Source organism: Euleptes europaea, chromosome 14 (genome assembly GCF_029931775.1).
Source record: "Euleptes europaea isolate rEulEur1 chromosome 14, rEulEur1.hap1, whole genome shotgun sequence".
NCBI lineage: Eukaryota > Metazoa > Chordata > Lepidosauria > Squamata > Sphaerodactylidae > Euleptes > Euleptes europaea.
This window is the reverse complement of record NC_079325.1, coordinates 692,438-710,412: the sequence shown is the minus strand read 5'-3', so window position 1 is coordinate 710,412 and position 17,975 is coordinate 692,438. Positions and strand designations below refer to the sequence as shown.

The following is a 17,975-nucleotide window of genomic DNA, read 5'->3' as shown; positions in this document are numbered from 1 at the left end:
GGGCAGCGGCCTGGTCCTGGGGAGGGGGGGAGAAGGAGGCGCTGGCGGCCCGAGCCCCCCCCCCGGTTCCCCAGCATGGGCCGCCTGGGGATGAGGGGCGGCTCCATTCCTCCGGGCGGGGGTGTAGGGCGGGCGGGGGGCCCGGCCTGCCCCCCCGCCCCGCCCCCGCTTGCCGGCTGTGCGGGAGAGGGAAGGGAGGGAGTCGCTTGGCTTGGTTGGGGGTGGGTGGGCTTGGCGGGAGACTGGCGAGCCTCCCTTGCGGGCAGGCGCGGGAGGCCGAGTCCGCGCTGGGGTGGCGGTGCCGCCGCGCCGTGCGTTGTCGCCGGTGTCCGCCGCAGGGACCAGCGCCAGGCCGCCCTTGGGGCGCTTCGTGCGCGCTCGAGGCCTGCCGGGCTCGGCCTTGGCCCCGCTGCCAGCGGCGCACGGAGGGAGCCTCCGGGCGGGCGGGCGGGCGGGCTGGCTGGCTGGCGGGGGTCGCCCTCTCTCCAGCCTGCCTGTGTGCCGAACTCGGTCGCCCACGGCGCTGGAAGAGGGCAGGAGTGCCTGGGGGGCGGTGTGTGTGTGGCTTGCCTGTGTTTGGGGCAGGCGTGACTGGCTATGAGAGGTAGCTATGTAGGGCAAGTCTTTTAGGCTTATTCTTAGTCAAGCGGCTGTCGCTGGAGGGTCCTGCTTTCTGAACGTCGCACTCCCTGAAGAGCTTGCATGTAGGTAAGAAGAGGCCCTTCAAGAGGGAAAGGTGATGTTCCTTGCAAATGGTGTGTGTGTGGCGGGAGATTTTACCCTGGTCCCATACTTTGGGTGCCCTGCAATGCAGAACAAACAGTGTATCGTGTGGAGCCTTTCTGTCTAGCAGTTAAGGAACGGTAAGCGAACAGCATGAAGACCAAACTTATATAGGGCTGTTGCTATGGTGGCTTGGGAGCTCGAAGCAAGAACTCTTGATTAAGAGTTCTTAAGATTAAACAAGGAGTCGTTACAGGTTCTGGTTAGTTGCTTACTAGTGACATTTGCCAGAATGCCTCTTTGCAGTGCAAGGGTTGGTGGGGAGTTATGACGGTTGGCATTTTTTCCAGCAGTTTTTTTTATCCTTGTTCTGTTATTGAAGTAAGTATCCTGAGGTGTGTAACTTACTCCATTGCGGATGTCCTTTACCTCACTTGAGCAGGTGTCTACTGCAATAGACTGTTGCGTATGTTAACTATGTCGCCTGTCTTTTCAGACTGAGCTGAGTGACTTTGGATAGAGCTCCAGTTTGCCAGAAGACTGTTTTGAAGGAGTTGTTCCACAGTGCATCAGTGCAAGTGACTGCTTTACTTCTGAGTGACTTTACAGGTGCTTGCCTGCATTGCAATAAGACTCATATATTGAGCAGGACATTATTTATCTCTTCATCTTGGAGAGCCTGATAAACTGTTATTACAGTTTCTGTACTCACTTTCAAAGTTTTGAAGTCAAGAAAGACATCTTTATAAAGCAGAACATGAGTACAGCCAGAACAGAGAACCCTGTTATAATGGGTCTCTCCAGTCAAAATGGACAGTTGAGGGGCCCTGTAAAACCCAGCGGTGGTCCAGGAGGCGGGGGAACACAGGCACAGCAGCAGATAAACCAGCTGAAACATCCCAACACAATCAACAACGGCACTCAGCAGCAAGCCCAGGGTATGCCCTCCACTCTCAAGTAAGTATTTCTGTGAAGCCTTGTTAAACCTGGTGGCACTTGCATAATGGTTGCAAGGGTCCTGATTCCTTGGTAGGAATACTTTGCCTTGTGACCTTAGCTTAGTACTAGGGCAGTGTTTGATGGCAGGCATGAATTGGCACCTTCTTTTATTCTCATTGCTTTCTGGTGGTGAGAGCCTGCTGGATCAGACCAGTGGTCCATCTAGCCCAGGACAGGATCCTGTTTCAAACAGCAGCGGTATCACCAGTAGCCTAGGAGGGCCAAGCAGACGGCACAGAGACTAGACTGCGATCCGCCCCGCTTCTCCCTCCAAGCACTGGAATTCAGGGGTTTGCTTCCTCTATAGATGGAGGATCCCTTTGGTAACCATGTCAAATAGCCATTGATAGACGTCTCCTGCATGAATCTGTCTAACCGCCTTTACAAACTATGCTTGTCATCTATGTTCACTGGAAGCAAATTCCACTGTTTGCTTAATCGTTGAGTACAGAGGTATTTCCTTTTGTGGGTCGAACCTATATCCCATCAACTTTGGGTGCCCTCCCCCCCAAAGTTCAAGTATTGTGGGACAAAGAGAAAAAGCACCCTCGATCCACTTTCTCCACCCCATGCATAATTTTATAAACTTATATCATGTCTCTCCTTACCTGTCTTTTATCTAGATAGAGAAGTCCCAGGTTCTCCAACTGTTTCTCGTAGGGAAAGTGCTCCAGCCCCTTAGTCATCCTGCTTGCCCGCCTTTGTACTTTTTCCATCTTGTTTTTAAGGAACAACAACCGGAACTGCAGACGGTATTCCAAATGAGACCATGCTATAACTTTGTACAAGAGTGTTTCAATATCGGTATTTTATTCACAGTCCCTTTGCTAATAATTCCTAGCACAGACTTTGCATTTCTCACTCACAGGGTTCTCATTTTAATCAAAGAACTCCCAAGAGCTTTGTGAGGGAGGAATTCCAGCCATGCTGACTTTCCCTTGGCAGACTTCGTTTCTTAGTGTGCTTATTCATTCTCTCTTTAATTCATTTTATTTATTGAAAACATTTATATGCTGCTTTTCCATCCAAATAGGATCCCTGTGGAGGTGAACATCAAGGCATTAAAATAGCATTTTAAATGTGTATATAATTATTTAACAATAAAAACATCTACACGTACAAACAACAAAAACACACAGACGGAGAAGGGGCAAGAAGAGTTTCTTGGGGTACACCAGATGAAATAAAGAAGTCTTCACCCGCTGGTGGAAAGCAATGACAGACAGGCGAATCTCCCTTGGGAAGGAATTGCAAAATTTTGGCACCGTGACCAAAAAGGCCTTGATGGGGAGTGTAGCCCCATTCAGAACGGGATAACCCCTTTCTTGGGTCAGACCTTTCACACTAGCACCTCCATTTTGTTGGGATTAAGTCTCAGATAACCTTCAGACATTCCAAAACTGCTTCTAGGTGCCTATTCAGTTTCCACAGCCTCCCTGGGTTGTGCTTGGAAGCGCAAGACAATTAGCAGAAATTTACCTGGAGCAGGCTAACTGGCCTGTAATTTCCTGGATCCTCTCTGGACCACTTTTTAAAACTGGGGTGACATTGCTATTTTACAGGCATCTGGCATGGAGTCCGATTTTAGTGGCAAGTTAAATATATTATTTAATCAATTAATAGTTTCACATTTGAGTCCTTTAAGAACCCAAGGGTGTATGCCATGAAGGCCTGCAGACTTGTTAGTTTTCTGTTTGGTAGCAGTCCTAGAGCTTCATCTCTCGTTGCTTCAATTCACCTCAATTCTTCAGACACCCTTCCTTAAAACAGCAGTTCTAACGCACATTATATGTTTCACATTTTCCACAGTGAAAAGAGACACAAAAATAATTTTCTCTGCCATCTCCTGGTCTTCCTCAAGCAGTCCTTTTATTCCTTTGTCATCCAGTGGCCCAGCTGCCTCGCTGGGCATTTCCCTGCTTCTGCTGTATTTGAAAACTTGCTTATCTTACTGTTTTTGATCATCTGCTCCTCAAATTCTCTTTATTGCCCATGTTATTGTCAACTTACGTTTGTTTTGCCTTGTGCTCCTTTCTGTTTACCACATTCAGAGAAACCTTACACTTTTTAAAATAAGCCTTTTTGCCTTTTATTTCTTCCTTGATGGTTTCCTTAAGTATGCAGACATCTGGGCCTCAATTAGTGTAGTTTTAAATAGCTCCCAGGCATTCTGGGGGAATTTGACTCTTAATTCTCCCTTTTAACTGACTAGTCCCCTTACTTTAGCAAAGTTACTTCATTTGAAATCGAAAGTTGTTTTTTTTTTAACTTTGGGGGCAACTTTCTATTTATATGAATGTTGAACTTAGTAGCCTTGTTGTCAGTGTTCCCAATTAGTGCAACAACCTTTATATCTTGCTTAAATTTATAGCCCCACTCAAAACCCAGTCCAGAGGTGCCACACCTCTGGTTGGCTCTGCGACCAGCAGCTCCAATGCAGAGTCATATATGATGTGTAGAAAACTTGTTTCTGTAGAGTCAAGCGCATATTTGCCTCGTCAACTGGAGAGTACCAAAAGCCTGCCTCCCCCTAAACCCAGAGGGATATCCTTGGGACGAGGGGGTCTTGGTTCGTCATGCAAGGTATGGGTCCTTTCTAAAGGATTGTTTCCACCTCAGCAGAGGAGCTGCCGACACAGGAGTGGGAGAGTCCTTGCAGGACCCACATCTCTCTCCAGCTTTGCACCCATAGTCTCAAGGAGATGAACTCTTCCATGAGTGTCAAGAGCTGCTCACATCGAGCACACACATTCACAACTTTTGTCCCAGAAATTGGGGCACTGGAACCTCAGAAGAGCCCGGCTGGATCAGACCAGTGGTCCATTCAGTCTTGCATCATCTTTCACTCAGTGGCCAACAAGTTATTCTAGAGGGCCAACAACAGGGCACAGAGGCTGAGGCCTTTCACTGATGTTGCTTCCTGGCACTGGGATTCTGAGGTTCCCTTTAGTCACCATGGCCAGCAGTCACTGATGGACTTGAATCCATGAATCTGTCTAGTGTCGTCGTCGTTCCCCCCCCCATTAGTCCTCTATTTTCTAAACCAAAAAGGCCCAGTCTCTCCAGCCATTCCTCATAAGAAAGTTTCCTTGACCCCTAAATCATTTTGTTTGCCCCCTTCTGTACTTCTGGCTCTTCGGTGCCCTTTTTGAGATACAGTGGCCAAAACTGCACAAGTATTCCAAGTGAAACCATACCACAGATCTATAGAGGATAACCCACAAGAACCTATAGAGGATCTATTGGCCGTTTTCTTTTTAATCTCTTTCATAATAATCCCCAGCATAGAATTTGCCTTTTTTTCATGGCTGTGATACACGGGGTTAACATTTTCATTGAGGTATCCGCTATGACACCAAGGTCTCTTCCTCAGTTTCGGCAGATTCAGGGCCCATTAGCACATACTTGGGAGTTGGGATTTTTTGTTCCAATGTGCATCGTTTTAACTTTGTTTGCCATGCTGTTGCCCATTTACTCAATTTGTGGAGATTCTGCTGGAGTGCTTCACAGCCAGTTTTGGTTTCATGTTGCAAAACGCTGGGTAGCCCCTACCCCTCCACTGGCATTCTAAGCCCCTCTATGCCTGCGCAGAACATCCTAGGATTCCTTTTCTGTTAGGCTGGCTTGGATTTTGCTTGGGACCTCTGCTTCAGCAAATGTTTCAGCCTTCTAGCTGAGTGCAGGTAGATCATTGTGCTTCCTCAGTCTGAATTTGTGGCTCCCTTTGCAGCATCGTACAGCATCTCTGGCACAGTAGCCTGGGATGGGTAGAAAAGACAGTATAACTTTCAGTTGGAGGGGAGGCAAAGGACAGCCAGGCCATGAAGTAGTGAGTTGTGGCTGAAACAATCACTGGTCTCTATTATAATCTGCTTTTCAGCAAAGTTCCCAAAGTGGAATGCTGTTGACAAAGCACAGAAATCTAGTAATCCAAAATACAGCTTACCAAAAATATGTAAACTTTCCTATGAGGAATGGCTGGAGAGGCTGGATCTTTTTGGTTTAGAAAATAGATGACTAAGGGGGAGGAACGTGACAAAGGTTTATACAATTATACACGGGTATAGAGAATGGACAGAAATGTGTAGTTCATATACTTTTGATAATTATAAGGTATTTGCATAAGCAGAAAAAGTTTTAACTGCCTGAGTGAATTTTCTGAGATGCCCCAACATGGATGGAAGGCAGTTCTGTAAGTGTGTGGTCTCCTGAGAGAGAGCTGTTAATAACTGAGGGCAGTCACCCATCTAGCATGAGGACCTGCAATGAGGTTTTACTGGACTTCTGTGAACAGGGTGGTGTACATTGGGCAAGGTAAGAATCAGGAATTACACTGACAACCCGTGGAGCTCTTTCAGAATATTAATTCCTAGCAGTTAATCCGGTTGCTGTGTTCTGGACTGATTGAAGTTTTGAAGGTGTACTCAAAAGCAGCCAGATATGCAGCATGCTATAGCAGCCTTCTTGCATCAGTTTTGTGTAGTTGTCATAAGTATAAATAGCTCAGGAGAACTACAGAGGATTCCCACAGGGCAGTAGCCCCCTTCCATGTTGCCCAGGGAGGTAAGAGCACAACTAGTATGGAACTGTCCGTTGAGCCCAGTCGGCATCGCAGATTTACAGGGATGTGGACAAGTCAGAGGGTTCTGTGAGGAACAAGATTCAGGCAGCCAAGTGGCCAATCCAAAGCCAACTGAAATGGGTCTGGCTAATTTATTGGGAATTGGTTAGCTTTAGTTGGGTCAGTCATCTTGGCTTGAAAAGGGAAATTGGGTAAGGGTGTATAATTCCCCAGTTAATGGGAATCTGAAAAATGATCTTAATAGAGCATCTTTTGGGCCAGATGTGACAGAGCCCCTCCTTTAATGGGGAATTACAGTCAACAAGTAGGCAATAGTCTCTGTTAATACTAGCTGTGATGGGCTGTAGTTTACTGGACTTGCAGTATATACGGATAAAAGTGTTTTGTCTGCACCCTTGGGTGATTTCTCTTAACATGGCTTTGGTCGTCTTAAAGCAAGCTCTGTTTCTTAGCCCTGCTACCTTGGTATTCTATAGGGAGGCCGTGCAGGAATCCTGCTCAGTAAGTAGCCTTATGGAAATTGCCAGTGTGGCTTGCCAGCTAATGCTCATTCTGTCCAGCTTCCTGGCCAGTTTGTAACTGTCTCAATACCTGGCATAAGGACCTTGTGTGATATGAGTACCCACAAGCTTTCTGTTTTAACCCTGTCATGGTTTCCCCAAAGGACTCTGGAACCAGTACTTAGGTGAACATGCTGAGATCTTCTGTGGTAGATTGATGGGCCTCCCTGCACAACTATAGTTGGTGAGGGAGGAATGTCTGAGAAGATTGTTTAAATCTGTTGTGTAGCATTGCCCTTTAAGGAGACTGGCATGGCTTCTATTGTGTTCTCCATTGGCCTCTCTTTTTGGCTTTGTGAAGCTCTTGGCAAAATGGTGCATCTGTGCAGAGCTTCCACAGTGACCTACAGCAGTCCAGTAGCTGACACGATGCTGTTGTCTTACTTTAGACCTGGCGACGACTGGAAGAAGACTTTGAAACTCCCTCCAAAAGATCTGCGGATCAAAACTTCGGTAAGAAGCAAAGAAGGGTAAATCTGTTCAGAGTAGTTATATTCTGCTTGCTGGGCTTTCAACCTTGAGCAAAAGAGTACTGTTCCCATAGGAACCTAACTGACCACCCCCGTCATCTTCAGAGGCCCTGCCTCTGCCAGAGAGGGTTTGCTTCATTTCTGACACTCCACTGCAAACAGACGAGGGGTCTTGGGGGGCGGCCAGCTTGGGCTTTACGTCTCTGTGTGTGGGTGTACAATGATAAATAACTTTTTGCACATAACCTTTCTAGAGGGGCTGTCTTACATTCAGGGTTGACTTCCAGTCAGATAAATACAGGGCCTTGCATGTAGACTACCACTTTGGGGAAAGCACTGGCTAACTGTCCTGCTTTGCTCATTCAGGATGTGACTTCCACTAAAGGAAATGAGTTTGAAGATTACTGTCTGAAACGGGAGCTGCTGATGGGAATTTTTGAAATGGGCTGGGAAAAGCCATCTCCTATTCAGGTTGGTTTGTGGTGGCTTCTGTGCTTTGCTCCCTTTTACAGATGTGGGCAGCAGGTGGTATGAGGCTTCTTAGGCAGCTAAGTGATGGACTATGCTCTGTTGTACTCCTGGGGACTCTGTTGTCAGCCAGCTGCTGTTCAGATAATGGAAGCTCTTCCCTGGCTTGTGGATGTTGGCAGTTCTGCATGAGGAGGTTGGGTAGAGTTGGTATCTCTCTTGTGGACCACATCTCTCTTGTGGACCTTCTGCAGACTTCAAACAGCCTGCAACAGCAGGAAAACCATTATCAGAACCTCTTGCTTTTTTGTATATGCGATTGATGTTAGTGTTTCCTGAAAATATTGAAATAGGTTCTCTGTTAAATGCCTGTTGGCACACCCAGTTCTTCTCTTTTACTGTCTCTAAAGAGACTGGCTGCAGCCTCCAATCCAAATGTCCAATGACTGCTTAGTTAGCCTGTCGGGTATCTTATTGAGATGGGTGGGAGCCCCACTGCAGCTTCTGATTATTCTGCTGGTGACTTAGCCACATCTTAACTTTGGTGACCAGTCATTGTTGTCAAGGATAAAAGATGGGTACAGAAGGCTTGACTACTAGACAGATGGTTCCATTCGGATGAGCCTTCTGTCCCCCACCACTGTTAGGCATTGTAACATGAATGGGTGCTGCTTGGCACCGTGCTGACCCTTGTGGCTTCTTTTCAGGAGGAGAGCATTCCTATTGCTCTGTCTGGGAGGGACATCTTGGCGAGAGCAAAGAATGGAACTGGCAAGAGTGGTGCCTACCTCATTCCCTTACTTGAACGACTTGACTTAAAGAAGGACAACATACAGGGTCAGTGATACTCAAGTGGTTCTTTCAGAGAAAAGTGCAATATATCCTAAACGCTTACCTGCTATATGAATTCCCACTTTGTCGTTATTAGGGGTACAGAAATGTCTCTAGAAGTCAGGGTTGGTTGTGGCCCTTGAGCTCTGCTGGTTTATCAACACCCCTTTCTCCTTGGCATCCACTGGTTTAAGGAGGATAATGCTTCAGCGTACACAGCATTTAATGAATGCAAGAAGGTCTGGAAGGCTTGAATTGGGATGCTGCTCATCTCATAGAATCATAGAGTTGGAAAGGACTACCAGGGTCATCTAGTCCAACCCCCTACACAATGCAGGAAACTCACAGCTACCTCCCCCACACACACCCAGTGCCCAGAAGATGGCCAAGATGCCCCCCCTCCCATGAACTGCCCAAGTTAAGTAGGAGGTCAGAGGTAGGAAGCAGATGAGAATTGCAACTTGCCCTAACTGTAATGCACACTCTCTCTCACGCACACAGTCACACATGTGCACAGGGTTTAATTAAGACCCTTACTGAATTTATGTGGTCCGCTCATTTGTCAAACAGTGGCCAGATGAGTGCTTCTGTGAAGCTCACAGTGCAAGCGGGGGGGGGGGGGGCTTGATGGATGCCGTGATTGTCCCCATCATCTGTGGCTTGGAGGTATGGCTGCCTTTCAGTGAAGAGGCTCCATTGAACTAGGTCTCTTTTAAAGCTCTGTCAGCTAGGTTGCATCACCACTTCCTGCCAGCCTGTGACCTTCATTGAGTCTTGAGTTCAGACAGTCGACCTGCTTAAAACCTTCTGTTCCTGCTCTGAAGGACCCCTGTTGGGGGCAGGTGCTGAGCACAAGAGGCTGTGCCCTGACTGTTCTCCCTCTTTCAGCAATGGTGATTGTTCCCACGCGAGAGCTGGCCCTTCAGGTCAGTCAGATCTGCATCCAGGTCAGCAAACACATGGGAGGGGCCAAAGTGATGGCAACCACAGGAGGAACCAACCTGCGTGACGACATAATGAGGCTTGATGATACAGGTAGGACCTCTAGGCTCGAGTACCCTCATGAACTGGGCACTAAAATGCTAGTGATGAGTCAAAGGCCCAGCTGGTGGCTTTGATTCTTCTACTCTGTCCAGTGCCAGATCCCCATAAATTCAAGTTGGAATATGTCTGTGCTTTTCCTTTTGCAGTACATGTGGTGATAGCTACACCAGGGAGGATTCTGGACCTTATCAAGAAAGGAGTAGCAAAAGTGGACCATGTCCAGATGATTGTTCTAGATGAGGTAATACTGGCATCAACTGCGTCTGTGCAGGCTCAAGCAGTCCTTCGGTCAAAGGTCTGAAGTGCAGTTTGAAATCAGGCCCCCTATGATGTGTTGCAAGAAAGGCTCCTTCCTCTGTTGATCTGGAGGGCTGCTGCATATCTTGAGAAAGTGACTGGGTTAGTTTCCCAGTTCATAACTGGAATAGATTTCACAGGAGCATTTTAAAGCTGAAGCTGGGATTGTGGGTTGGTGGTTGCAGGACCAAGAGCTCTGTTAAAAGCATGCTTCCAGAAAGTTGAATGTGCATGTTGGTGTTAAAACTGTCCCATTTCTCAATGCAGGCGGACAAGTTGTTGTCCCAAGATTTTGTTCAGATAATGGAGGACATCATTCTCACGCTACCTAAGAACAGGCAGATCTTGCTATACTCGGCCACTTTCCCTCTAAGTGTTCAAAAGTTTATGGTAAGTGCAGTTCTGATTTCTCTTGTCATCCTCGGCTGCTGATATTTACTGCAGCTCTTCTGGAAGTCACCTGTTTGTTACTCAGCCACTGGGGTGTCTAGTCAGATGCAGTCTACATGTTTTCCTTACATTGGAACACTTGTTTCAGAATTCCCACTTGCAGAAACCCTATGAGATTAACTTGATGGAGGAGCTAACACTGAAGGGAGTGACCCAGTACTATGCCTATGTGACTGAGCGCCAGAAAGTGCATTGCCTCAACACGTTATTCTCCAGGGTAAGCAGTGTTGTCTAGCTTCCATTTCATCCCCCCCATACCCTTTGCATGAAACCAGAGGGTCAGTTGTATGCTTAAATAACCAACAAAACTAGTCAGTTCTGCTTAGACAGCGAGAGCGTAAATGAAAAAGCAAGACCCTCCCAAAGATGCCTGTCTGTGACACTGAGTGTGGATGTAGTAGTAATATGAAATGGCACAATACTTCATATCCTTCAGCTATTAAATCTACTTTCATTTTTTCTTTTTTGCTATCATGTCACAGCTGACTTACAGTGACCCTGTAGGGTTTTCAAGGCAAGAGACTTTCAGAAGTGGTTTGCCATTGCCTGCCTCCTCATCATGACCCTAGTATCCCTTGGAGGTCTCCCATCCAAGTACTTGCCAGGGTCAGGGCTGAGAGTGTGTGACTGGCCCAAGGTTGCCCAGCAAGTTTCTATTGCAGAGCGGGGATTTGAACCAGGGTTTCCCCGATCCTAGTCCTTAACCACTGTGCCATGCTGGCTCTCTCATTTTCTCTGTCCCCCATTTAATACCAGCTATGTCTCCAAATAGCTCTCAAACTCTGGGCAAAAGCTCTGCTGTTTAGTTACTATACATGATTGCTCGCTTCATACTCTGGGCAAAGACACAATAATATTACATGTGTTTGCCTTTGATAGAACAAGAAGGGTTGGAACATGGACACTGGTGAGGTGCTTTGGAGCTGTGTTGTTTGGAAGCACCCAGGGATCAGTTTCTGTCTGCATTCCCATTCTGAAAAATAGGCAGGAGCAGCGCTGTAACTATGGGAGATGAACTTTCTAAGTTAAAAGCTGTGGTTACTACTGGTACTGGGAAGGAGTTTGTTCTGTAGTTCACAGCAGACGTTTGATAACTCTTCTAAACATTTAGTCAGAAGCTATAGATAAGCTATTTGAACGGTATTGCTGTGCATAATCCGTATGCCTGAAAATATTAGTTACTTTGGAATTTAAAGGCAGTTGAAACAATGACTTGAATGTTTTTTGTTTTTTCGCATAGCTCCAAATTAACCAATCGATCATTTTCTGCAACTCCTCCCAACGGGTTGAACTGCTAGCCAAGAAAATTTCCCAGCTGGGCTATTCATGCTTCTACATTCACGCTAAGATGAGGCAGGTCAGTGCAAGATTCCCTTCGGATTGTGGCCGTGGTGTCGAAGGGGATGGGGGCAGCCATGTCTGCTGTTTGTGGCTGATTCTGTAGGCCTCTGTCCGGGAGGCTTGGCTTTGTGCGGCTGCGAGCCATGCGGTAGTTTTCTGGTCTGCTCTTTGAAGTCTTGAAGGGGTTGCATGTACTGTTCACCCTCCAGTGATGGCTCCTGAATCAAGTGGGAACAGGCTGGCCCAGCTTCTAATTCCAGCATGCCCTGACTTCAGCTCAGCTCCAGCGGGGCAAAGCTTGGAGAGCTCCTAGAGGAAGAGTAAAAGAGGCCAGCGGTGAAGTTGCACAAAATGTGGCAGTCTGTGTCTAGCAGAGCCCTTTTTTCCTCCAGTGAGTCGGCCGGTGTGGCTTGGGGCCCACAGGGGGCTGGAGAGAAAAGCCTCCATCTCTCCACACTAGGGGAGTATTGCAGTGAGTGACTAACTGTTCTTCTTTGCCAGGAGCACCGCAATCGAGTGTTCCACGATTTCCGGAATGGCTTATGCCGCAATCTTGTTTGCACTGGTAAGTCTCCATTGTCCTCTCCCTGGCTCATATTTCCTTTCTTCAGACTTTCTCTTTAGTGAAGCAGGTGGCCAAAGAGACAAGGCTTTTTGGGGGGTGTTGCCTCACCTCTAGAATGCCCTCCCCTGTGAGGCTTACCTGGCACCTACCTTACTTTCTTTTAGGCACCAAGCCAAAACGTTACTCTTTTCCCAGGCTCTTTACTAAGGTTTTTTTTAATTTTATGGTCTGCTTCCGGCCATTTTATCTGCATCGTTTTAGGCTCCTTTATGCAGTTATCTCCTGGCTTGTTTTAATGGTGTCAGTTTGTTTTTTAATCATTGTATTATAATGGCTTTGTTTTTAATGGTTCTTCTTTGAAGGGGCAGCACGTATATTTTCTAAATAAATAGCGACCAGGCAGTGTCAAATGAAAGCTAATTTAAAGGCGTTCTTGTTCTTTTATCCATTATAAAAATGCCCTTTGAATTCAGAAGTTCATTCACATTCCTGTACTAACTGGCTGTTCTGAAAAGAGCAAGTCTGAAGTGGTGGGAAAACAACCAGGCTTGGGTTGTAATTTGAATGGCTTCCGTTTACCATTCCTGTGCCTGTTCATTGCTAGTGGAGTGGGAAACTCGCCGTAGACCAGCACGGGCTTGATCAGGGTTCTGGGTTTCCTGGTCTAGTAAAAAGGCAGTTGAAGGGCAAGAGGTGGCGGGGTTTCTGTCTGCTGAAGTCATTGGTGTGGCTGGGAAAGGCTTTCCAGGACCTGTCCTTTAAAATCTGGCCACTGGATGCCTAAGGCAAAGACTTAATGCCAAATTAGCATAGTTACATTGTGGAACTCCCTGCCCCAGGATGTGGTGATGGCTGCTAACTTGGAAGGCTTTAAGAGGGGAGTGGACATGTTCATGGAGGAGAGGGCCATTCATGGATACTAGTCAAAATGGATACTAGTCATGATGTATACCTATTCTCTACAGTATCACAGGACCATGCCTATTATATTGGGTGCTGTGGAACACAGGCAGGATAATGCTGCTACAGTCATCTTGCTTATGGGCTTCCTAGAGGTATCTGTTTTGCCACTGTGTGAACAGACGGCTGGACTTGATGGGCCTTGGTCTGATCCATTATGGCTTTTCTTATGTTCTTAAGCACCACATGATATGACAAGAAAGTTGTGTAGCTGGTTGTCCTGCTACACTTGGGTTATGGTGGACCCTGCTTGCTGTTTTTGTCAATTGTCTAAACTGGAGTTCTTGACTTTCAGATCTGTTTACCCGAGGTATTGATATCCAAGCTGTGAATGTGGTGATAAACTTTGATTTTCCAAAGCTGGCAGAGACATATCTCCACCGTATTGGCAGGTCAGGTAAGGAAACTCCATTGCAAGGGAGAACAGATCCATTTGGGGAGCCTTTGAGTGGGAGGTGCTGTCTGAACCCGGCTGCTCAGCACCTTGGTGGGAGGGGAGATCCTGTCACCTGTTGTGGGGATTCTGGCAGGCAGCCACGGGCTCTCAATGCAGGCCTCTGAGGGGCTGTGAAGAGTCCAGGGATTCCGCTGATGAATGAGCCACCAACCCCCTTGCTGGGTTGACATGCTGAGAGGCGCTGAGGCTTCCCAGCAAGCAGCCATGTTGTGAACTGCCATTGGGCCGGGGTGGGGTGGGGGAGGGAGACAAACAAGAGGAAATGTAGTGCAGGCAAAGTGGAGATGGTTCTGCAGGAAGATCTGCAGCAGCTTCAGGAAGTGGAAATATTTGTCATCTTGTGCATATTCTCTGCTGAGGAGCACTAAGCTCCCATCATTCTTTCCTAAGTAGCTACTCGATCTTTTATTCTCCCACCTTGGGTCTTGGGGTGCCCAGGAGAAGGGCAGCTGTATAAGTGAAAATGTTGTTTGGAGCTGCCCTTAAAAGATTTTCAGGTGTTTGAGCCACTGTAGAATGGCGAAGGTTGCCCCTGGTGTGACTCTCTGGCTACCTGTGCAGCGTCTGTCCTGGCCACCCCCATCCGCTTTGCTTGGGGGGGTGCATGTGTGTCTCCATCCTCCCTCCCCAGAAGAAGCAAGGCCAAGGATTGTTCAGAGCAGGGGATCTCCAGGCTCCCTGGAATTAGCTCTCTTCTGGGTTCTGTCATTGACTAACTGTGAAAAATGCCTTGATCCTTATTACTCCTGTTTGCTTTTTTGCTGCTGTTTTAACCACATAGGTTGGCACACAGACGTAGGTCACAGGAGTTTGTTTATGAGACGTGCAAGCCCCCCCCCCCCGATTGAACACACAAAGCAGCATATATTCCTAATTATGGCAGAGATCCAAATGTGGGAGTTTCTCAGCTTGTGTTGTCCCCTTCTTTCCGAGGCAATGACAGAGCCATTGTAACTGGGGATGTGAAACAGGAACTGCTTTGGCCACAGGGAGAGAGTGTTTTCTTCTGCCTTTGGTGCTCTCATTGAGCCCATTGCTTGCAAGGAGCTTTTGCTTCTGTGGGCTTGTCGGAAGCCTTCTCACTTCAGTTGGTTTTCTTTCCTTGAAGGTCGGTTTGGCCACCTTGGTCTGGCCATCAACTTGATCACCTATGATGATCGATTCAACCTGAAAAGTATTGAAGAGCAGCTGGGGACAGAAATCAAGCCCATCCCCAGTAACATTGACAAGAGCCTGTATGTGGCAGAATACCACAGTGAGCCTGTAGAAGAGGAGAAACCTTAACTGCTGCGTACGTATCTCATCTGCAGTGTCCAGGCTTGGGGAGGGGCATGGGCTGATTTGGGCTGCGCTGAAGTGGGGGGGGGGCCCTAGAGGCTCCTGCAGGAGCTCATGCTCACCCAGCCTCCCTCCCTTTCCTGGGTGCCAGCCGCCTGACCCGTTTGAGTTACTGCCCAGCTGCTGATGGGTGCTGCTGCTGCCACTTTGCACTTCGCTCCCATTAGCTGCAGATTTTCGTGCCTACAAGGTCAGATAAGAGTTTATGACTTGGTCTTGAGAAGGACCATGGCTTCTTGTGGTTCTTGGACTAGTGCAGTGGGGTGCCCAGAGGAGTAGTCGTGCACGGGGGCCTATTTGGTTTTGGAGCGATGGTTCTAAGCAGGGTGGATTTGATTTAAATCAAGTCAATTTAAATCATGATTTAAATCACTAGTCAGCAAGACTAGATTTAAATCATGGTTTTCTACTTAAAGACTTGTGGAGTATTCTGCTCAAAAGGTTACACTTTCATTTTTACTGCTTGCCCCTCCCTCCTCACACTTCTCTCCTTGTGCAGAGCTATTCCACTCCAAACAATTTTCTATTCATTTTACTTCTTGAAACTTAGCACTTCAGAGGCAAGGGGTTGATTCTGTGTACATAGATTTGCAAAGGAACAATGGGATTAATGTCTTTTTCTCAACTCTGTATAATTATTTTATAATATTTTTACTGTGAAAAAGGGGCATATAATCTCTACAAACACAAATTCAGTTTTGAGAACTGCAAAACCAAACATCTGTGATAATATTTTCTAGATAGAAAAATTGCCCAAAATAATGATACAGAAACCTTTGGAAGAGCATGACCTTATGAATGGATTAATGGAATTCATTTACCAAAAAATGTAAACATTGTGTGAATATACAGCCTCATGCTACATAATTAAAATATAATCGTTATACTCCTTTGGATTTACATTATAGTCCTTTGGACTATAAAGACTATATCTTAAATAGAAAATTATCTGTAGGTCGGTTTTTCCTCAAAAAGCATTTTATTTTAAAAAATCTGATTTACATTTTTTTTAATCCAATTTAAACCAAAAAATCTTATTTTTTAAATTAAAAAAATCATTGATTTTTATCCACATTGGTTCTGAGGAGCCTTGGTGTGAGCCGTTATTCCCACTGTCCCTAGAGAACTCTTTGGCTAAGGAGTGGCTTGAGTCAGTTTTGCCACACTTGATGAGTTTGTGTTGGTGGCTGAGATCAAAGCTAGCACAGTCAGGGGGGCTGAGGGGAAGATGGGCACCGTGAGTGGTCTGGGGATGCCGGAAGCTGAGCAGAAGGGGGACCGCTGGGATGCCTGTGGAAGAGGAGGCGGCAGCTGGGCGTGTCAGGCAGACAGCAGGAATTAACGCTTCCACTGCCATGTGCGTCAGCTCATGCTATCATGGGGGGGGCACTCTTAGAGGGAGAGGAGGTGTTGGCTGAAGGAAGCACATCTTCATATTGGAACGAGTAGTTGCCGCTTGCACCTGAGTACAGTTGCTGCAGTCCACATACCCTCCCAGAGGACTTTGCCCATAATTCACTTTCCTTGGTGCAGAAGCCCAGCTGGCCTTTGGGCCGAGGCATGAAGTAGGCAGGAGAGCGGAGCAGGTGCCTTGAGCAAGTAGTGGCTGGCTGACTAGGAGGCCTCTCTCCCTTCTCTGTGGGCTTCAGAGACAACCAGCACACGCTTTCCTGCCCCTGCCAGACCTGTGGCTGTGTCATGTACTTCTGCCCTGTGGCAAGGGCCATGAGGTGGAGCGCTGGGCAGTGCACGGGGCACTTCCTGCTGTGGTTCAGCAGGCTTGAGCGGCCACGCAAGTAGCTCTGGAGCGCCGCGGGTTTGCTGCTCACGGCCTCCTTGTTCTTTTTCCTAGGCTTTGCTCAAGCACAGAAGCTGAAGCCCGTTGATCCAGATATGTGACACGCTGTTTCTTTGGGGATGCCCTTCTCTTTATGACTTTTTCATCTTTTCATTTTGGATCTATGAAGATTAAAGAGCTTTTTTTTTCTTTTTCCCTTTTAAAAAAATTCTGGCTGTGAGGAAGAAAGCAGAAGATAGGAAGGAAATACCTTTTTTGTTTTCCCACTTGTTTGCACTGTGTGCTGACTGAAATTAGTTGCACTAACTGCTGGTTTTAATTTCTTTCTTTGTGGAGAAGAAGAACTCTGAAAAGAGAAGACTCCTAAACACAAGCTTGACTGCCGTTTCCAGTTCCCCTCCAGCCGCCCGATTGAGTGCATTTCAGCTTCTCCCGGCTCCTCATCCGTCTTCAAGCTAAAGAGCTTATTCCTTATTTGTGCAAAGTGCCTTATGCTATGAGACCCTTCAGAATATCACCTTTCAGACACAGCCCAAGGAGTCATTTTGGTTCAGATCAAAGTCTCTCCCACCTCCATCCCCTTCCCTCTACTGTCTCTCCTTCCCCCTCCAAACAAGCTGGGCTGAGATGTAACACTTGTCAGTAATACTTTTTGTTTAACCTTTTTAAAAAAAATCAAATGGAGGAGTTGGAGATGCAGTTGCAGTTCACCCACCTTGTAAATATGTGTATTTAAACAAAAAGAGAAGCCTGGAACATCTGGGTTGATTCCGTGCAACCTCAACACCCCAGGAGGAAAGACCACTTGCTCCCCACCCGCAGCAGGAACCTGTGACAAGCTCTTGTGCTCTGGCAGAACACTACAGGCTGGTTTCCATGCGTCACTGCTGGTGGTTACAGCACTTGCTAGGGAGACTTGGTCCAGAGCCATGGCCGTCTTTCCTCTCTGAAGAGTGTGTTCTGCAGAAAATCGGATGTGTATACTTGTATAGACTCTGTAAATATGTGTTCTTTTCTGTTATGGGTTCATATATACCTTTTTTCTTTTTTCTTTGAGGTTTGCTGGGGCTAAAGGGATTACAGATAGATCTT

The 17,975-nt window shown here is 47.0% G+C and overlaps 1 protein-coding gene across 1 annotated transcript; it reads left to right on the top strand.

Moving 5' to 3' along the window:
• Positions 1-1,274: 1,274 nt before the first annotated feature.
• DDX6 (DEAD-box helicase 6) lies at positions 1,275-17,436 on the top strand. The gene is made up of 13 exons (XM_056860432.1): positions 1,275-1,680; positions 7,254-7,317; positions 7,701-7,805; positions 8,510-8,639; positions 9,522-9,668; positions 9,824-9,918; positions 10,242-10,364; positions 10,513-10,641; positions 11,665-11,781; positions 12,267-12,330; positions 13,586-13,687; positions 14,856-15,038; positions 16,938-17,436. Exons 1-12 carry the CDS (start codon positions 1,481-1,483, stop codon positions 15,029-15,031), a joined length of 1,452 nt encoding a protein of 483 aa, XP_056716410.1. The 5' UTR covers positions 1,275-1,480; the 3' UTR covers positions 15,032-15,038; positions 16,938-17,436.
• The last annotated feature ends 539 nt before the right edge of the window (positions 17,437-17,975 follow it).